At 32.5% G+C, this 22,806-nt stretch overlaps 2 protein-coding genes across 2 annotated transcripts in view; one reads left to right on the forward strand and one right to left on the reverse strand.

Annotated features, from left to right (window-relative positions):
- The window catches only part of LOC127698993 (protein stum homolog), a 56,288-nt gene extending 36,059 nt beyond the window's left edge, over positions 1 to 20,229 (reverse strand). Inside the window, exon 1 of the mRNA XM_052202788.1 lies at positions 19,831 to 20,229. Within this exon, the coding sequence (XP_052058748.1) occupies positions 19,831 to 20,008 (178 nt within the window). The 5' untranslated portion in view covers positions 20,009 to 20,229. The remainder of the gene's footprint in view (positions 1 to 19,830) is intronic.
- On the forward strand, positions 193 to 8,438 carry LOC127698980 (retinol dehydrogenase 16-like). The gene is made up of 4 exons (XM_052202767.1): positions 193 to 526; positions 3,930 to 4,191; positions 7,061 to 7,224; positions 8,079 to 8,438. Exons 1-4 carry the CDS (start codon positions 199 to 201, stop codon positions 8,288 to 8,290), a joined length of 966 nt encoding a protein of 321 aa, XP_052058727.1. The 5' UTR covers positions 193 to 198; the 3' UTR covers positions 8,291 to 8,438.
- Positions 20,230 to 22,806: the final 2,577 nt, after the last annotated feature.

The raw sequence follows: 22,806 nt of genomic DNA on the forward strand, positions 1-22,806 counted from the left end.
TGATGATAGAAGCTCACCTACCCCTGTTTGTCAGGTGAGCTTATAATAGGAAAGGCAAAATAATGTGTCACCGAGCAATACAAAAAGTCTACAAACTTTACACATACACGTGTACTTATCAATGAAGCATGCCACATATCAACATTTAGATTAGCCGTGTCTACTATCAGTACTTACAGGTAAATACACAAAGTGACAATGGTGTGTGGCATTCTTATTGCGTTTATTTTAGTGACTATTTTACTAAAAATAGCTGAGCTTTATCTAAGAAAACTTAGGTTGCGCAATATTTTACAAAAGCATGTACTAATTACTGGTTGCGACTCTGGATTTGGAAACTCACTTGCAAAATATTTAGATCAAATTGGAGTTCCCGTTTTGGCTGCATGTTTGACTGAAAGTGGGCAGAAAAATCTAAAAGCTAGCTGTTCTTCGCGTTTAGTGACACTGAATCTTGATGTAACAGACGAGAAGTCAATTGCTGATGCTGTCCAGTTTGTACGGTCAAAACTAGAAAAAGGTCAAGGTAATAAACAAATTATTTTTCGGTTAACGTTCAGAATTGTCCACACGAAAGTGGTTGTCATTGAATTTAATATGACTATATAGAAATAAATTATATTGGGATATCAGCCTAGAGCAAAGGGTTTCGGCCTGCTTCCAAGCTGGGGGCTGTAAAGTAAATGGTATTGTTGATGTCTCACACATACATACGGTTCACAATTGATTCTAACAAAATTTATGTCAAATGGTACAGCAGTTATTTCTCTTGACGAGTTCGAAAATCAAGGTCGATCGATTATTTTTTGTTTATCTACGTCCCTTGAAAATTTAAATAATATTAAAATCGACATTGTAAGCGTTCTCGTGCCAAAATTCCTAATTGAAAATTAATGAAATTTAATTCAAAGATTTACATTAGCCATATCTCAGATGGTTTCGAAAATTAGGACGATTTGCATACTGTTTGGGCTTGTGTCATGGAAATTAGAAGAAGAAAATTGGAGAATCAACACTGTAAGGCTCTCACGCCTACAATTCACTTTGGATTACGATGATATTTATACGAAAGATTTACATCAGTAATATCTTGAACGAATTCGAAAAATCAGCGCTGATCGAAACTAATCGTTACAACCCTTTGTGCAAAGTGGATACAACTTGTGTCAGAGGTTACGGCAACAATATACCTGATATGTTCAAAAATCTCATTCACTCAGCTATTTTACACTCATGTAACATCGTATTCCTTATGATGAATGTTCACGACCGGGAAACAACATTTTGTTATCCTAGTGACGTCATATCTGCAGGGTTATTGATAACGTTGTTGCCCTCGGGTAATTATTTCAAACTTCAACGTTGATTTTTTAGTCACATGGTTTCTTTCAATAGGATTGGTTTTAAGAAAAAACTATAAGGAAAATTTAATAAAATATGTTAAACGAGGCAGCTTAACAAATAGTTTTTTTTGCGGGAGAAAGAATAACTTACTTGAAACTGTTTGTTTTACAACAATATTAGTTCCAGAACTAAGCTTAAATATCATCTTTGTGTGTTAACCTGACTTGGAATGTCAACACGAAAGCTTGAAGTTATATTTATACAGTCTATTTATATTGTCTGATAGAAGAAAACATATGACAACTGGTTTACCGATCACTAGATAATTACTGCAATAGTTCAGTGACTATAAAGTATATAAACGCCAAACGCTAATGAGACAGAAACCAAACAAACACAAGGTAACCCAGAAAACAGAAAGACGATGAAAACCAACTGTACAAAATTCAACTTTGACTGTTGCGTTCCGATGTCCCGATTGATTATATATCATGAGTCAACTTTTAAACAAGTAAAACGAGAATGAAAACAATGCAACGACAAGAATACCGGTGCGAGACCGACCATAAAACTTTACTCAGTTCTCGGGTTACAATATTTACGTTCGTAACACAAAATCAAGTATTTTGTTTTGTTGATCTGAGTCTGAGTGCAACATAGTTATCCAGTAGACTTAGTTTCCATTCTCAATTTTATTAGTAAGTCTCAAATTCAGGAATAGACATAACCGATAATAATGTAAGATAGACTAAAGTACCCATGTTGGATCTATGACAGAGTTATAATAGGATAATTGAGTATCACTAGTAAGTTGAGAAGCTGTGACTTCCTAAAGACAAAATAATTCTTGATAGCGACCATATGGAAATAGTTTGTCTTCCTCGTAACCTTTATAAGTAGTTTTTTTTTTTTTAGAGTTAGAAGTATAAGTTAGTGAAATCATAAAGAACTTGCTGATTATTTAAAGAAAATATTTTTATGGAAAAAATGTTTATCAATTTGAAATGAAGATGAAAGACGACTGCTCGCTATAAGTTCAGAGTCAGTGCAAATAAATAAGAAATAGGAAGAGGCAGATATACAGGATTCCGAGTGGAGGATAGAAAATGTAAATTATGCAACACTGAAGTTAAGGATGAAATTCATATTTTTCTTAAATGTCCTGTTTTAGAAAATAAAAGATCAGATTATACAACTTACTTAAAAAGTGTCAAAAAAACTTAGGAAACCTCCCAAATAAATCCAAATTGATATGGTTAATGTCATCTGAAGATAATGTTATTATTTAAAAAGTTAGTTCATCATTGTGTATTTTATTTACAGAGAGAAATTCACTTCTCAGTAAAATATAGAATATAGTGTAGTCACCGATAGGTTGTCTATCTATGTATATATTATTTTATCTGCAGAAACTGTTTTTGTATAGGGACGCTTGCTTTTGAATTTGAATTTGAACTTTTATTTAATTGTCATAATAATCAATATAACTTGATTGTACTGTTCAATATTGGGAGTTGTATTGTGATAAACGAAAAAACAAATTCTAGCCTATCGCATCGTTGAGATATGTAAACACCACATAAAGATTAGAGCAGAGGGCAGTTTCCAATATGACAACAGGAAATCTGAAGTCATCGCTCTTGTTATTTTTACTAATTTTGAGTTTTTCATGAGCGTCAATTAAAAAAAGAGAAGAGAAAATCAAGATATGAAGCTGACACGTAGGTGTGTAAGTAGGATGCCGGAAGTATTGTTGATTACAAGCACATTACAAAGGTATTTAAGACAGTGTTGTTAGCATATGAAAAAGTATTGTTCTAGACTTTATCTACTTAAAACACCATTATTTATCATACAGGGTCATTAAACGTAAGTGAACCTTTGGTGTTCATCTAACCTTGTAATTTATGCAAAGCATTCGGGTTTTTTAATGAATGATCGAATTGTACATATCCCATCAGACAAAGTGTTTGCTTCCACTTGGTCGAACTTCATCATTTTTTCTAGTGTCGTGCTTATTGGAGTCCACCAACAACATGAAGTTATTTTTAGAGTTGATGGGATAAGGGACATTTCCCGGGACTTTGGTCAACCATTTTTCTACTCCGGAGAAAGACCATGTTCGTTGACAGAGTACACATCTTCTGCATCTTCATGCATCATGTGATTATCAAATTTGCGTAGTAAGCGTCAAAGTCAAAAGTTAAACTTTAAGTAAATTTAGCTTGAAGATGTCAAGGCCAAACCAAGATTTTTTTAAAACATTTATGGCGAGGAAAGAAATTATGTCTTGCAACGAGTCAAGTTGGACCTTTATAAGTTTGAAAAGCTTCTCTTGTGTGCTGATTGATTGATTGGTTGGTTTTTGGTGTTCAACGGGGTTCGAACTCACAACCTCAGTGTTGACAAGCTGTTGATACAGCAGACGAACTACTTAGACTACTTGGCCACCTAGGTCCCTCTAGTGTGCTGAAGGCGTATTACTCTCCCACTACAAAACCAAGGCGGCTGTCATATTGACTAAAAGGTCAAATATAAGTTTTGAATTTGAATAAAATAATTATAGTTGTTTTAATTCTTTGTAGAACTTTGGGGACTTGTAAACAATGCAGGACTTCAAGTTATCAGTGCGCCATTAGAACTACATTCAAAATCTGCAATCGAGAAAACATTGCAGGTAAATCTTCTTGGAGTAATGTACGTTACCAAGGCATTTTTACCTTTACTACGCCAAAGTAAAGGAAGAATAGTTAGTGTTTCAAGTGACGCTGCCCTTATAGCCTGGCCATGTAGAGTGGCCTATAACATAAGCAAATGTGGAGTGGAATCAATGTCAAGTTGTTTGAGGCAAGTGTTAGTAAATGTCTATAAGAAAAGAAAATTTTCAAGGAATTAGGGTAAATGCATCATGTATTTATGGAGTGGGAACCATATCTGATTGTATGTGTCAAGTATAAGATAGTATAAAAGAATCTTACATTATAATAAATATAAAATCAGAGAAGAAACAGTCTGATAAACAAACAAAAACACCCATTCAAGAATTAAATCTAATTCAGCTCTTGTCATGTTTATCCTCGAAAAAGTAAATTTATCATAAAATTATAGATGTCAAAAAATGAGATGAGAAAACTTTTATCTTTTTAATTTATCACGGTAGGTATGGTGTCCGGCTAGGATCGTGGTTTTTCGAGTGAATCGGTCCATTTTTTTCGAGTGTAGATCGGGCTTTTTCGAGTGATAAAACATGCGATAAGATCAATTAACTGCTATTTCGTAATTATAATAGTTTTTTACATGACTACCCATCTTATTTTGAACACTATACATGTTTTGAGGAACAAAGAAGCACAATTTCCTTGTATATATATAAACAATTCAATGTTTGTTATTGTACGGGCTTTTTCGAGAGCAACTGTGAAACTGTCCGGGTTTTTCGACAAATGGTCCGGGTTTTTTAAAGAAAATTTAAATAAGAAAAAATGTATTCTTGACTTTAAAAAATGACCTTTTCTAGTTTATAACTTTAATTTAGTGAAGGACAATATCATGTATTCCCAACAAATCGCCAAAACATATTAATGCAAATTTTCTGATCGGAAAACGTTCTACATCAACTTTCTAATGTTGAATTAGAAATTACTGGATCCTTTATAAACCGGTCTTAAAAGTGCAGGGAACTTTTAATCTTAAACTTCATTTCATGCTACTTTTGTTTTTACAGTTAATGATATTTAAAAAAAAGGAGTAAGAAATCTACTGGACAGCAGTAAAAAATCAGAAAAATGCTATGTAATAAAAAAATATTCTACTAAATAAGACCTGCCCCCGATCCACAAAAACAAATCCATCAATTGAAAAAGACACACACACACATCCACCCAATTTTATGCCCATCGACAATAAAATTTGAATTAAATTTAATATATAACTAACAATGAAATGAATCGTTCATCAGCTTAACACACTACATGTATGTACGTCTCAACCCAAATTGTCTATGCTAACATTAGATTGTTGACATCACGAATAAATACTGTACATGTAATTTATAAGATGTGACAAAAAGACAATATAAACAATGTGAACGATACTTGTTTATAAAATGTAAGTGTTATAAAAAAGAAGATGTGTTATGATTGCCAATGAGACAACTCTCCACAAGAGACCAAATGACACAGAAATTAACAACTGTAGGTCATCGTACGGCCTTCAACAATGAGCAAAGCCCATACCGCATAGTCAGCTATAAAAGGCCTCGAAATGACAAATGTAAAACAATTCAAACGAGAAAACTAACGGCCTAATTTATGTGCAAAGAAATGAACGAAAAACAAATATGTAACACATCAACCATCGACAACCACTGAATTACAGGCTCCTGACTTGGGACAGGCACATACATACAGAATGTGGCGGGGTTAAACATGTTAGCGGGATCTAAACCCTCCCCCTAACCTGGGACAGTGGTGTAACAGTACAACATAAGAACGAACTATCAAAATCAGTTGAAAAAGGCTTAACTCATCAGATGGATACAAATAGAAATACATCTAACATAAAAACACATAGTGGACGTGGCCGGGTACTTGTATATCCCAACAACAAAAAGACACTATTATACAGATCTGAGAAAACTCGCAGTTACTGAGAGCTAGTTCAAAGCCAGTTAGTACACCATTATCAAACGGATGATTGCATTGATTTCGTGCCTTGAAAAGGACTTATTTTGATCCTTTTTTTATTTTTTTTTAAATGTAAATACACTGACACATAACATTTTAAGCTATGTGAAATTTGTATAATCACTCGATAAACCACGGACGCTCTCGAAAAAAACCGGACTGCTCTCGAAAAAACCCGAACATATAAAAAATGAATTTAGTCTCATAATGTAATTTCCAATGCAATAACAAGAATTTAAGTAAAATGTCTGTATATCTAAGGATATATAGATTCCGTGTGTGCATTTCCTTCGACATTTGCATTGGTATACGTGTATAAAAATAGCTTAATTTTGTATTTTGGAATAAAAGCATTGTAAGGCTTAATTTAACTTTTTCAACAAAAAATAATGTCGGATTGATAATATCTTTTTATCTTAAATACTAACATGCCTTGTATAACCTTGTATATTAAACTCGAGCTCCTATATCAAGTCTTGTCAGAAAAGAAGTATGTTTGTTTCCATTTTTGATCATATTCACTCGAAAAAAAGTGGTCACACTCGAAAAACCCCGATCAAATCACTCGAAAAACCACGATCCTAGCCGGACACTATACCTACCGGTACCGTGTTTATCCTCCATGCAATTGAGTTGTATTGTAGTGATTACTTGTTGATTAATTTCGTTTGAATGCGGACAATTTAACTTAAAATGAAATTGACCTAGCCTTCAACAATTAATAAAAGAAAAATAGTAAAAAAAATTCGTACATGCATCAATTAAGGGTACCTCTTCGATCCGGAGTACTTACTATCACCTCCAGTTTTATGGTGTGGTATACAATGACCAAGCTTTGGATTTCAGAGTTTGTGAGTTTGTATGTATCTGCGTGTATCCGTTGTTTTCTGTATTTGTCCCGGTGGAATCTCTGTTGCTTAGTCGTGTATTTTATTTGTGTTTTTTTAACACGGTCTAAACTAAAAAAAAGGTTTAAATGCATTAACATATATTCACTACATTTTCACTTCGTAAATGTTTATTATTTTTAGAAAAGAGATGTATCATGTTGGTGTGTCAGCTCACTGTGTTGAACCTGGTGCTTTCAAAACAAACATTGTGTATCCTGACGAAATGGGGTCTAAACTACAACAGGCTTATAATGCTACAGACCCAGAAATAAGAACATTTTATGGACCAAACTGGTTAGAAAAATGTAAGTTTGTTCAAAAATGAAGTACAACAACTATAATTAACACGAGAAATTAGGCTGAAGTCTTAATATTATCTGTAAAAAGTACCCTTCGCTAACTTGAGTCTAGACCGTACCTAATGAAGATTATTAAAAAAAAAAAGGTGTGTACTGGCCTAAGTATAGTATGTTTGTGCATTCGTGATTATGATTGTCCAATTTTCACACAAATATCTCTCCTCTGAAACTGCCAAGGCCAAATAATTTCAAACATAATAATGGTCGGGAGACCCTATACAAAGTTTCCCTTTTTGTGACGATTGATGAATTGTCTATATACATACATAGGCTATCACTTAAACATATGGAAAATAACATTTAAATCGTCAGTTTTCTCGAAAAGTACTGGACAATCTGTACCAATTTTTTCCATATATTGAAAGTCTTTATGGTTTTTATTCGTTCAAAATGGTAAGAAATCCCTGAAGTCGAATACATACTACGGCTAACAAATTATTTAAAAAAAAATGTTATATGAGCCCAATATCCCACATAAGTCATTATATAAACCAAGACAACAATAAGTACTCATTAAGATTAAATGTTTAAAATCAGTAATACCTATTCCACTAGAGTTAGTTCTTGATTTATTTTGGAGAACAAAAGTGAAATGACATTATTATAACAAGCAAAACACAATAAAACAAACAAAAACAAACAAAACAAAATATTACTCAAACAAAGACATTTTTCCAGGGAAAAGAAAAAAGAAAATAAACACTGATGTGATATAAAGTAAAGAGATCAACACTGCTACCATTATATATCTATGTAATACAGAAAAAAAAAGGATTAAAATGCATTATTTTGCTACACAGGGAAGCAAACATACAAGAATATCCCACCTATACAGAATCCAGACTTGTCCCCTGTAACAGATGCCATCGAACATGCACTTTTTGCCAAGTTTCCAAAAGCTCGTTACCGGTGTGGAAGAGATTGTCAATATGAATTTTGGCCAATGTCGCTACTTCCAGACTGGTTTTCTGACTGGTACTACGCTATGCCAGCTCCTGATGGAGCTAAGTAAGAAAAGACATAGAATATTTTATCCAATTATTTCTGGCATTAATATTTATGTTTTAACATTTGTTTTGACCATGTTGCCTATTGGATGGTAAATTTACATTGAATTGTATGATACAAAATTATTTTAGATATTTAAATATTATAGATTATATGGTCTTTTATCTGTCTACCCTGTGCCTGAATCATTCTCCTCCACAAAATATGTAGCCTTTTCAAATCGTACGCTACGCTCATTCGACATAAAAGTTTCATAGTGTGACTTGTAGTTGATATTGTACAGTATTGATATGCAGAGAAACTTGTTCATCGGTACATATCACAGAAACTTTTGGTAATCACTATTTATTTATGTGTACAGATTTGTACAAGAACAGCATGTTCATCTAGCTTTTTAAGTGCTAGTAACCGAAATTAAAGTATTCAATAGTAAGACATATTGACAAACCATGACAAACTTGTCTGTCTCAAATAATGCAAAAGGAGCTGAATGTAGAGTACTCAGCGAAAAGCAGCGACTACCATTCAATGATTAAACCCAGATGATCTACCACAGTCGATACAAGCACAGAAATACTAATATCACGTTTACTCGAGACGGAACTTTTACACGCGCTAAGTCTGACTTCGAGTTGAACACTTCAACACACATGACCTATTGCGTTTCAGAGCAACAAAGAAACGCACATTATCCCCGACATTCGAAATCAGCACTAACGTACATTATCTTTTCGTTACGAGAACGCTAGCTATAACTATTCAATATTTTGGTAGTCATTTGGCTTATTTTTGAATATTTTTCTATCCAAAGTAGTTATCAGCGAAAAAAGTTTGTTACGTTGCATAATGTTAACTAAATTTGTTATACAGTCTTTTGTTATATATGTGCATAAATCGAGCGATTTTATCAAAAAAGACAGTATTCAATGAAATTCAAGATTAATCCCAGCGTATAACCCAAGCCAAATAAGCACTTTAAATTCTATACTTTCCACTTTCCAATAAATCTAAAAGCATGTGGACGGATAGGGAAATCATTATTTTGTAAAAGAGATGCTATTAGTTATGCATTGAGAACGTTCTATGAAAAATCTTATCTTAAAGATAGTCTATCCATTATTTTTTACACTTCATTTGCGTTTTCTATAGACAAAAATAAGGGTTTTGTTACGATTCTAGTGAATCACATTGTCGTCAAGTTTTGGGTTTGTTTCTCAAGTAATTGTTTATAAAGCAATTATATTCTCTCTCATTTCTTCGATATTCAGTTCCTATTCAAAGTTGGATAAAAATATAGCTTACTAATGGCACTCAGCGGTCTACTTTATCTATGCCCACTTTCTGTCTTGAGTTCTTTACAAATATGGTAATGTTATCGTACTTTTAAAAGGGAATTTCGACATCTAACAAAATATAATTTTGCATGAAGTATGAAACCTTCAAGGCTTTCCGCGTCTTGTTTTTGCATGAAAATTGAAACGATTGATTGTTGTTTGCTTAACGTCCGGAGACAAATGGTTTATGCATATCCAGGAAGACAAAAAAAATATTTAAAAATTATGAAAGTGCTCTGATAATATAAAATATAAGGTATGTGCTTGTGAGACGGGAATAATGAAATAGACATTCATCAATCGTTTTACATTTTTATTCCCGTACATCGCTTAAACAAACTCAAACAAAACTATTGGAATAACCAGGAATAACCCGACTTCGAATCGAATTCAACCAATTTACAGAAAATAAAATGACGGGGAAAATTTCGACGTGAGTGCTGTTCACCATCAAGATTGTTACTGCAAGATGTAAAAAAAACTCGAGCTAGTTATTGTCAGTTAACGTAGAAAAGTTGAAGATAATTAAACTTAACCAAAGACATTCACCTTTGTAGAAAACTTAATGGTTGCATAAAACCTTTGACGGAGTGATAAAGATTACAGTTCATGTAGATAAAACGCGCGTCTGAATCTCATGTAGACGAAATGCGCGTCTGGCGTACCAAATTATAAGTCTGGTATCTTTGATGAGTTTTTCATTAAGGTACAAAATGCTGAAATTTACTTGTCGAAAGTTGTATTTCGGTCAATTTTCTGAAATAATGTAAATAACTATTAAATGCAAGTGCATTTGATGATAGATGTACATATTTGTATATCAGTAACCCTTGTTCGTCCGTAGATTTGCTTGGTTACATTTTCCTTAGTCTTTAGTTTTTGTGTTCCTGTTTTGCAGACTTTTTTTCTGTTCGTGTTTAAATGGTGCAAAATTATGATGAGATGAGATGAGCTTTCTTGTTTTGCGTTTTTGTTCAAGGGTATTATATCTAGTGCGAATTTAATCAAAGACAACATACCATTATTTATTCTGATATTTCCTTATTAATGTATACACAGTTTCTGTTTTAAAAAGTGACTATATCTTTTAACTTCATCATTAAATGTGAAGCAGATGCTGATTTTATAACTTCTTAAAGAATATTGTTGATGAAAGGTGGCAATTATATGCTTCACCTGAAGTTATTTTATGTGAAAAACCGATAATGCTAAAAATTTGTATACTGATGATCATTTTCCCCAAACATTAATGATAAATCGTGAAGAAAAAAGGTGTATGCATTTTTAGAGACATTTGTTAAAACAGTGGCAACTGTACAAAAATTAGCGGCTGTTATTTTGAAACCACTGGTTAAAAAGTTAACAGCGTTATTGTGGTGGCTTCTAAAGATTCTAGGTACCGAATTCGCTGCATTGGAAAGACTTTTCAGCGGTGAAAAAAAAACTAAACAGAAAACTAGCGCTTAAAAAAGACTAAACAGAAAACTTAAACTTAGACACAAAACAATACCACATCTTATTTTTATAAATCAAATATTTAGTATTCGATAAATTGTAAAATGCTTCATTTTGCATTGACAAATCTCTATAGAGATATTAGTTATAATGGTAATTATCAGCATGGTTACTTTTCTGTATTAACCCATTTCACCGACAAATAGCATTGATTATATTTCAGGCTGTCAAGACCAAATTACGACCAAACTAAAATTGATTGCCTTACAACTTCAAGACATTTAAACATGTAAACAATTCAAACTTAACATTCATTTTAAAGAATGTAAGCTCTGATTTCATCAAAGAAAATTACCCATAAATTGGTTACTTTATTGATCAGTGATTTACAGAAATTTAAATTCAGAGAAAAGTTTACAGCTGAGAAAACAAGAAATTGGCAGTTCCTGTTATGTTGTTCGTTTTATTCGATATTCATTTCCTATTTTAAGGCATATTACCTAGTTCAATAGCGTTTCAATCTGTTTACATTATTATGGAAACTTCCACGAAAAGTTGTCTCTAAAGAAATACAATATGTCGCCAGTAAAATTACATGAACTAATAGCAGTTATTTCATGTAATCGGAAAATAATTTTCATAAATGTGACAACGAGTTTAACATATAGGAAAAAAGTATTTTTGTCTTTCTTTGTATGTATTATTTTAAATCGAGCTCACGTGCATATCATATTACTATCAAACTTCGCGTGGGGTGACAGATATAATTTTCTTTCGTGATTTCACTTTTACAGTTTTGCGATTCTATCCATATTCACTACATAGTTTCAACTATGAAATGAACTGTTTACAATGGATATCATTATCGCTTTTAGAAAGGTCTACATCACTATTACCAACATGAAGCTGAAAAAAACTCGGATATACATACCCTGCCTCAGTGTACAGACCATTGAGATTACCATAAAATATATGATGATATCCCATTCAGATGTTGTAGGTGATTTATTAAAAATAACAATAATTTCTATAAGTATACGCTTTTACCCGTTTTTAGCTCCGAGTGGGCTTTTGCAGTCACTTGGTGTCCGTTGTCGTCGTAAACTTTTAATCAGAAATACAAGATCTACAAAAATGCCGATAGAACAGAAACAATTAGACATGTATACACTAGATCTCTATTTAACGACAAGCAACTATATAAATATCTGAATCTTACCGTTCATCTCTTTCTTTTTTCTCATTTTTTTTTTATTTTTGCAGGAATATACACATTGTAAGATATACTGTTCCTCGATTTGGGGGGAGGGGGGGGGGGGGGGGGGGGGGGATGGTGGTGGTCTGAGGTCATGTCTATCTATCTATGATTAACCTTGACATTTCCGGGTATAACAGAGCTACTTGTATATTACCTGAATGTGGTTAGGTGACGTCCCATGAGGTCTTACGTATGTATGTTCATATTTATAATGGTTTCTGATATAACAATTAGGTTTTATAATATTCACACTTCTGCATGTTCTGTATACCAAATTCGAATATTTTTTTCAGACCGAATGAGGATGTGAATATTTTCCAGGATCAAATTAATTTCGGGATTTTTTTTATTTCTTTGTATTAAATCTCAGAAATTTACAGAATATACTGCTTGTCCGCTATAGGAGTTTTCTTGTCAGTTTAAACAGACGTATATATGTCTCTGGTTTAGAGTGGGTTTATGAATGAATGATAAGTCTTACAAAGGTACAAGATATCAAGCACATTGAAAATTGATTTCGCCGTTCTGTCTCCATTTAAAAAAGGAAAGTTGACGTTAGATTGATTCTGTTAATTTTTTTAAACATCGTTGGTCAAATAGCTTAAGAATTATATAAATACGTTGTGAGATTTGTAATATTTTAATAAGGGCATTCCTGATTAGGTAAATGAAGATCGCTTTGGACGACAAAACTATATTTTCGTAACTGATAATTTTCTCTGCACATTTAAATATTCAAGGTTACCGATGATAATTTTAAATAGTACTGTTTTGATTTATACGCTCGTTTTCGTGGGCCATTTATAATATTTTTATAATTATTTTATTGAAAGTGATTCAGAATTTCGATGTTACAACAAAATACTCACCTATTTATTTAAAAACTGAGCAAATGCAAAATGTTAAAAAAAATATATATATAACGGCGATTAAGGTATTTTGCCACCATATTCCTCCCTTAATAATTAAAAAAAATCTGTCTCATACCTGCAACGGTGAATCCTTGAGGACAAACACCACTCTAGTGAAGATCAAAGGATTAAAATTACATAATGCTAATCTTTTAATTACCGTGAATTTAACCACACCTTTACCAGGTGGTGTCAGCATAATACACATGCATTGTATTTACACAGTGCTAGACAGAAGCAAGGATTTGTATAGTAAGACAAATCCTCGACTGAAGTAATAGGGGAGAATACAAACGTGAATTTCTATTATACTATCAGTTATATATGTTGTTCAACATATCCGTCGAAAAAAAAATCATAAAAAAATTCGATTGTATGATTTGCTTTTATTACTATAATCATATCAGAAATCCTTAAAATATAAATCGTAAATTTTAATTTAAAAAAATGCACGGCTGATCACTTTTCTTTCTGAATTGTTAGTTGGTTAATAGCTACACCAAAAGTCGTTGATGCGCTTTAAATCGCGTTATTAGATGATTAACGAACAAGACTTTAAATGAGATTAATCCACTCCCGGCATGCAAAAAGACTTAAACTACGTCACATAAGTCAGGAAGTTTGAATAAATAGAATTAATAATTCCCAATTTTCTTCTTTATTAGTTTTCATATCCAGATAAAACTTGGTGAATATGTTTTTAATGGTATTATGAACATAATAAGATGATAAGTAAAAAATCGCGAATTTTCCCTTTCAGGAGTTATAGCATTAAACGACGATTTTTGGCTCATTAACATGTCGATAGTGTACTTTTTCAAAGCTATTCTCTAAAATTACTGTACCAATTTCAATCATTAAACGACAACTTTTGACTCATTTTCTTGTCCGTCGTATACTTTTCAAAGATCTTGTACTCTGAAAGAGAGGCGAAAGATACCAAAGGGACATTCAAAGGCATAAGTCAAAATAAACTGACAACGCTATGGCAAAAAAAAAGGAAAAGGCCAAAAGACAAACAACAGTACACAAAACCCAACATAGAAAACTAAAGACTGAGCAACACGAACCCCACTAATAATCGGGGGCGATCTCAAGTGCTCCGGAAGGATCCTGCGACACATGTGGCACCCGTCGTGTTACTCGTGTAAGTACAAACCTGGTGATAAGTCTAATTCGGTAGGTCACATTCGAGGAAAAGAGGACGGGTTACCATAATTGTGACATATCCGTCGTCATCTGTGAAACAGATACTTCCTAACGGTTAACCAACTAGTGATGGTGTCCGTAAGTTACGAAGGGATGATTTCAACTTCACCAGTTTGAACTCTTGGTTTAATAGCTTCCTTGTGTGTAGCAACCCTCTATCAAGGAAATAATGATAGGGAATGAAACTTCTAAATCACTTTCAACAAAATTTGATGTAAATGATCCTTAGGGTAGGTAGGATAAAGTTTGCGTTTCCCCCTGGTCAGTCAATAAACAAGACATCCATGGTTTAAAATAGAACATAAGGCAAAGATGTATTAATTGTCTTATATATATTGGAAACCATAATATGTAAGCAAAAATTCTGACAGGGCAAAATCCTTAAGGGTGTCAAGATCAACCAAACAATCTCGTTGCATTGTATCAATTAATTTTTTGCAATAATGCCAGGTGAGCGACACAAGCTCCTGGGGGCCTCTTGTTTAGTTTTTAAGATATTAAACTGATTTTTGGTATGCAGCTTTTAATGATAAGCTTCGTTTCGTTCTACTTTTGATTGAATAACAACCCGATGAGTTTTTGTCTTATTTGTAATTCTATACTTCATAGTTACAGGTGTAAATTGAGAAAAAACTCATAGAGGAAAAACCTCAATCATAAATCTTTTCATACATGCGCAGGCCGTTAAAGTGTGTTTTCTTTTCTAACAGTTAAAGGGGCATTTATATCACCAGTGCTTCTTTCTAAAATTTATAGGGGATTTTAATAAGTGTTCTCCTTTCTAACATTTAGAGGGGCTTTAAATCATGTGTTCTCCTTTCTAACATTTAGAGGGGCTTTTAATCATGCGTTTTCCTTTCTAACATTTAGAGGGGCTTTTAATCATGCGTTTTCCTTTCTAACATTAAGAGGGGCTTTTAATCACGTGTTCTCCTTTCTAACATTTAGAGCTTTTTTTTAAATCATGTGTGCTCCTTTCTAACATTAAGAGGGACATTTAAATCATGTGTGCTCCTTTCTACCATTAAGACGGACATTTAAATCATATGTTCTCCTTTCTAACATTAAGAGGGACATTTAAATCATATGTTCTCCTTTCTAACCATTATAGGGTCAATAAGATCATCAACAAAAGATTAAGAAAACCTAGTAAATTTGGGACAAAAAGGAATTTTTATGACAGAATTGGTCAACAGCGCAAACGATGAACGCGAAATTATCCCCCCCCCCAAAAAAAAAAAATCCACCACCACCACCCCACCCCGGTGGTTGGTCGTCAATCTCTTTTCACGGTTACATGTTAAGCGTTCCAATAAGATCAGGTCATTTGTTAGTTTCTGTCGGTTTTTTGATAGTATTAAAATGATTTCTTTATTAGTTTCTTAGATTCCTCATACGTTCTGCGATATTTGAATTCAAATTATGCATTATGCTACAACTATCCCTCATTCTAGTGTGGATCATAAATGTTAGTTTCTGTTTTGTAAATCAAATTACATTTTCGTTCACCGTTAAATATGAAAAATGTGTTATTTCTATAAATTAGATTGATAACATTGTCTATCTGCTCTACATCAAATGATGTTTTATAAATCTTCCTTGAGATTTTTTCTCTTGCTGTAGGTTAAATACGATTAAGTTTGCAACTTCAAACTGATCTCTTTGCACAAAATGAATGCTAAAGTCATCATAACATATTCAGGAGATAATGATTACAGGTCCTTAAAATACCTTTCCTCATAGATTGTAGATCTATTTTACTATAGTGTCTTATTATTCAAGACATGTAGATCTATTTTACTATAGTGTCTTATTATTCAAGACAAAGTCACGTCAAATATGAATAATGTTCAACATCTGTAGAAAGAATTTTGTTAATACCACTTGTAAATTACAATTTTTCTTACATTTCTTATATACTGAGTATAAACTACAGTTTGAAATTCCAAGACGTCAAATTTGACTACAAGATATTTCAAAACAGTTTTATTATTGCAGCAAATTGTATTGTAGTATAACGATGGGTGTCAGCCGACAAGCAGGAACGTCTGACCATTCCGGAGCACCTGAGTTTATCCCCCTTATTTGGTGGAGTTAACATGTTGTTTAGTTTTTAGGTTTCTGTGTTTTTTTCATTACTTAGATTAGCCTGTTCGTGGTTTTTCTATTATCTTTTGTCGACTTATGGTTTTTGATTGTCCCCTTAGTATATTCTCCTTTTTGATGACGTTCTGGAAATTTAAAACGTGGACACATACCCTGACAAAAACCGATCTACAATTTGTATATATCGAAGTTTTATAATGTCGACAAAGTTGATATTTCTAGAAGTACTAATCCGCAAAATTTCAAATAACTAAACACTTTCAACTAGTGACCAAACAACTAATTGATTCACTAATGCGAGTAGCGCATGAGTGAATCGGTGCTTTGCTTTTGCGCCAATTCACATTTCATTTGAGCCAACAAATCTTTCATTTGCGCCACAAGCTATATTTCACTTGCGCCAAAATAATTCATTTCATTTCGCCAATAATACAAGATAAATAGTAGAAATAATAGATCTATATAATAGATACTTTTAATAATAATATTACAACATAGTTTTAATACCATAAATAACATATTCATCATAAATCACACAGTAAAATTCAGTTCAAAAGAAGTCCGAGTCCGATGTTAGAATAGGTAATAGAAGAAACTTCTCAACATGAATTAACAAAGGATTAATAGAAGTTACTGACAATCACATGACAGCTCCAGACTTCAATTAAACTGATTGAAAGATTATGTCTTCATCATATGAAATCAAGCACACTCCCTCCCGTTAGGGGTTCAGTATCATACCATCATAAAATATACGATATATAAGAACATAACCCGTATCATGCCAACAACTGGTTTTAGAATAAATGTGTTTATTTCCGATGCAAAGACCATATATGAGTGAATCAATATTAATTCCAATAAACGCCATCTTTAATGACCTGACAACAGTATCGTAACTATATCCCTTCTGAATAAGTCTGTTTAAAGGTTTGGTTAGCTTTTGAGGTGAATGGCGACATTTTGTGCTTAGTATAGAATATTACCATAAAAGATTGAAAGTGTAATACCTGAAGGTATAATATGTCAGCACGTTGATTTATATTTACGAATGATGTCCTTGTACCGATGATAAAATTAAGTAAATGTTTTTTAACAAGTTTGCGATATTGAAAAACCTGGTGTAATTTTTCAGTAATACAGAGATTTCTTTCGTTAAAATCAAATACATTTACATACACGAGTGAAGAACACTATACAATTGTATATGAATATGAAGATGTGGTACATGTATGAGTGCCAATGAGACAACTCTCCATCCAAGTCACAATGTATAAAAAATTAACAATTATATGTCAAAGTACGGCCTTCAAGACGGAGACTTGGCTCACACCGAACAGCAAGATATAAAGGGCTCCAAAATGACTAGTGTAAAACAATTCAAACAGGAAAACCAACGGTCTAATCTATATAAATAACGTGAAACGAGAAAATCCTATGAACAACACCAACAAACGACAACCACTGAACAGCAGGCTCCTGACTTAGGACAGTTACCTTTAAGTGACTCTAGTTGAGTGTAAGAAATGAGTATGAACTCACTTACTTATTCAATGGGTGGGTGGTTACTTTACAACATTTCTTATGCAAGCCTCGTATTCAGGATACAACTTATATTAAAATGTTTCCATTATATTTGACCTGTAAATTGGCACAAAAGCAAAATTTATTTTTGGCGCAATTGAAATACTATACCTTGTGGTGCAAATGAAATACTGCATTTTTCAAAATTTGGCGCAAATGCAGTGCGCTCGAGTGAATTATCACTTTTTTTTGTGTTAGTTGAATACTAAATTTACTATATTTGAATTCTTGGATAAGTTATTCTTTTTGTTACAATGACTTGTATCCCACATCTATTTGTATTCATAACTGAACTTTAAAAAAAGGTTAATAACTAAAACAACATATATTAAAACGATGAAAACGATGGAGCATATAAGCAGCGAATGTTTTCTAGGAATTGAAAGGTCCAGTTTGAGTATATCAACTCTACCATCTTCACAAGGTCAAGAAAAAAAATATTCATCTCCTGGGGTATCTTTTTGAAATACATTTTCCATCATTTCAAAGATAACATTGATATAACTGCTATTATGTAAATAAAATACTTCTCAGACTTTTCTATAATACAACTTATTTTTTGGTCAAGGTTTTAAGAAGGTAAAGTAGGACCTGAGAAGCTATGAATTGTTTGTATTTATTTTTACTTGGCCTTTACACTTGTAGCTTTACGAAGGTCTGTATTACCATGACACGAGCAACTGCATTTTGATATTACTTTCTATGCATTTCATCTGCGGTTAATTTCCGGAATACTTCTCATGCATATCTATGCAGGCGTATCCTTGAAAGATCGTATGTAATTGTCGCCTTGAATATAAATAAAGCATTTAACAGCAAAGGAGATCTGCGTGTTTTATCTACGTCTCTACGTAATACCTGGGAAACAGTTATTCAAAATGACAACTGACGTATTCCTGCCAAAAAAACTGACAGAAGATATCTTTATTGGTAAATTGTAAGAAAAAATCTGTATTCCTTTTCATCCTCAATATATATCCCTAACCCCAGTATACAATTTTACATCTTAAGTATTTTATCAAAATATCAGTTACACATTTGCTGAGTAGGAGAGATATCGATATGAAATATTATACGATAGAGTGAGTAAATTCTGATAGAATTTTATACGATAGAGTGAGTAAATTCTGATAGAATTTTATACGATAGAATGAGTAAATTCTGATAGAATTTTTTACGATAGAGTGAGTAAATTCTGATAGAGTTTTATACGATAGAGTGAGTAAATTTCTGATAGAATTTTATACGATAGAGCGAGTAAACTTCTGATAGAATTGTATATGTACTGTTGAAGATATTGTTAACGCAGAAAGAAAACATATGATGCTGGATAAAACTTTGAAGAGAAATGAGGAAAGGTCGGACATTCGCAAAATGTCGATCTTTAACAATCTACTAGCCTTTTTAAAAATATTAAACTGTAAACTGAATAATTTACAAGATGAAATGTAAGCAACAGCTTCTATAACAGTTGCGGTTGCATCAAAATATATGTATCGAAGTAATAACTCTTATATCTTCTTAGTTAAACTTTCAGCACTAAGCAATGTATGAATGTTATCTTATTTTTAAAAGAATATGCATGACGAACAGTAACGCCTTACGTACGTCAAACTCGCGCAAACACAATTGATTACCTACTTTCAACTGAAAACAAACAGAAAAGTACATTATTTACAATACTTACCAAAACCTGGGGCACAGATATTTAGTAAACACAATATAATAGCTGCAGCAGGATGCATCCGTGGAATAGCATTATACAGAGGTCCATGTTTTTCGTTGATTTCAACAATGTCACTATCTCTATGAACGTTTTTCTTTTTATCGTTAGTTGTGGATCCATCAGCATTAGATGATCCCATGATGACTGAGTTTTCTTTTCAAACTTTTATTCCAAAAAAAATCACTCAATAGAAACTCATAACAGGAAATTGATTGCAGTTTTAGCTAATTAAGTTGTCATCCTGTTAATAGTTAATGCAAATCTGTATTATAATGTGTATATAGTAGATTAGAGCTTACTCCTTAGTTTTTGTATTGATAGATATAATATGCTGTCTGTGAATACACTCGCTAAGGCATTCCTGTAAAAGAAGGCACTGTATAAATTATTGACGTGTCTGTAATGAGATTTACAGTCAGTTACCAAATAGTGGTCTAATTGATTTTAACCGTTATTCACTTGAAGTGTTATAACGGAGAAACAACACATTACAGAAGTTTTGAGTGCTATTTATGGTCCTTATGTGGACATTTTATTTCATTTAGTTTACTTTGATATTAAATGGTAAAAGTGTATATATGAGAGAAGAAAACGGATCTTTATTTAGCTAGACAGGAAAACAGATGTAGAAAACCTCTGAACCAACTTCTAGTGTCTTAGAAAGAGGTCTCATTTAGTTGCCAGTTTGGATTTTAACTAAATATAACTTTATGTATGAAAAGAATTAATAGGGACCAGTCTCACTATATTGCATTTGCAGACACTATAAACATTCCAGTGAAATAAAATATTGTAGGAAAATCATACATAAAAGAACCAGCAAATTTTGATTAAAGTGGAGGGATAATAAGAGCCCTTATTCGGTCCTAAAATTGAAAACAAGAGTTAAATTTTTCAAACCTTTCAAAACTATGGTAATGCTATTGATAAATGAATTTGATAATGTAATCTTGATCATTTTCAGACAGAAAATGACATGTTTTGGGGTCACCATTACGTCATATACCTGAAATGATTGACAATATATTGCCATTTTGTTTCTAATTCTTGTAAATTAAATATAAGAAACTACCTTACTTATAAAGATATTTCACTTGCATCAGCATATTGTGTTAGACATTTTGTGGCAAACCAATCTCCTTGGATAAAGTTGTTGTTTATATCTAAAAATAACTTAAAAGATCTGAAAATGAAAGATATTCGACAGTTTTATGTAGCATTCCCATAAATGCAAGAAGTTTGAAGGTCTCAAGCAAATATGTAAGACAAAACTTAAATATTTTATTACTTGTATATGATGTTCTGCTAGTTATGTCCCATAAAAGTCTTGTGGGCGTTGTTGGATTTTTATAGTACTTTTGATATTCCGATTCAAAGGGTAAAGGGTGGCCTTATAATACCTTCTCCTTTATGAGAAATACACAGCAAGAGAAGGTAACATTTTTAAATACCAATCATCTAATTTACTTACACTCTACAGTAAAATAAACATAAGTAATGATGCTGTAGTTATATAATAACAATACCTGACGATTTCTGACTCGAAAACATTGCAAGATTTAAATTGCAAGCTAACTTGAAGGTCGACGAATGTTTTGACTGCTTATTGTTGTTTAAAAAGAATTATATGGTTAAATTTTTACAAAGGTATGTTTTTATTTGTGCGTTGATGCAGTCTGTCTCACTATTATGTCCGTTAACAAGTGACTTGGTCAGTTTAGGTCTTTTATTATTTTTCAGCTTAAGCTCTAGTTCTTCATTACTAATTACAAGACGTCACATGTTCCCATAATGGTTTTTCGTTTTACATTATTACAACATTTGGGCCATTCTTTAGTATACATTATTTCACATTATTTTTCGCTAGATTATTATCTAAAAATACGTTAAACGCACCTTTCTATATACTATTTATGATGGCATGTTTGCACAATATATTTGGAATACATTTAAATTTAACGAAACATGTTTTTTTTTATTTCTTAGCTAATAAATCCTTATCCTTTCCCCGAATGGTTGATTATTTTTTACAATCAACTTGTCGGGTTTGCGTTTTCTGAGTTAGTCATTGGTCAAAATTCAATTATCATATTTTCTTACTTTCCTCTGATTTCGCTATTGTGGCGTCACGAATAAAGGCATAAGAGCAACAAATTCCACTACCTTAGCCCAAATTATACAACATGTCTGTACGGTCGACAGTTATTTCAAATAACTAAAATTTTAAAATCTAACTGTCTTGAGAATAGAAATATCGTATCATAATCGATGCAGTAGTGTAATCTTTATAAAACATCTGGCCTTGCGATCATAACACTTTCGTGCACGGATTATCGTACTCAGATTCCGAAGTCAACTAATCAGAGTACTGGAATTGGTATTTCGAGCACACATTTTGTACTCCGATTACTGAGTTTACGGTCATAACACTTTCGAGCACGATTATCGTACATAAACTCCAAAATAAACCAATCAAAATACTGAGCACAAATTTTGTACACCGAGTACTCTGTTTAAAATTATGAGTGATATATGGGACCACTTCGCTAAAAGAGTAAATGATAAATTAAGAATAAGAAGAACTTTCGGTTGAGCATTATACTAGGCTAAGTGAAAAGCAGGGCAAATTCAGAAAACAACCATAAACAGGACTAATACAGAATTCAAACTAACAGTTTAAATATTTCAAAATAGTTGGGGTGATTCCGGGACACTCCCTTGTACACAATCATTTCATCCTTATAGGAGTTTATATCATGCAATTCCAAAAATAATTTCCCTCATTCTAATCTAATGCAAAATTTTCTTTATTGTAAAGACATATATAAGGCGGGGTAGATATTCATCAGCATTTGATTACCGAAATTAGCTATGAAGGTGTTTATTCGGACAGCTGTGTTGGTTTTGCTCATACTGTCGTAGTTTATATATATATAT

Source organism: Mytilus californianus, unplaced genomic scaffold, assembly GCF_021869535.1.
Source record: "Mytilus californianus isolate M0D057914Y unplaced genomic scaffold, xbMytCali1.0.p SCAF_4, whole genome shotgun sequence".
NCBI classification, from domain to species: domain Eukaryota; kingdom Metazoa; phylum Mollusca; class Bivalvia; order Mytilida; family Mytilidae; genus Mytilus; species Mytilus californianus.

What these genes read in the sequence shown, in the direction of transcription:
- LOC127698980 (XM_052202767.1), top strand. Translation starts at nt 199, where the DNA reads ATGGTGTGTGGCATTCTTATTGCGTTTATTTTAGTGACTATTTTACTA. An exon ending in AAAACTAGAAAAAGGTCAAG is followed by an intron (nt 527 to 3,929) that starts GTAATAAACAAA and finishes AATTCTTTGTAG; the next exon opens with AACTTTGGGGACTTGTAAAC. An exon ending in ACCAAACTGGTTAGAAAAAT is followed by an intron (nt 7,225 to 8,078) that starts GTAAGTTTGTTC and finishes TTTGCTACACAG; the next exon opens with GGAAGCAAACATACAAGAAT.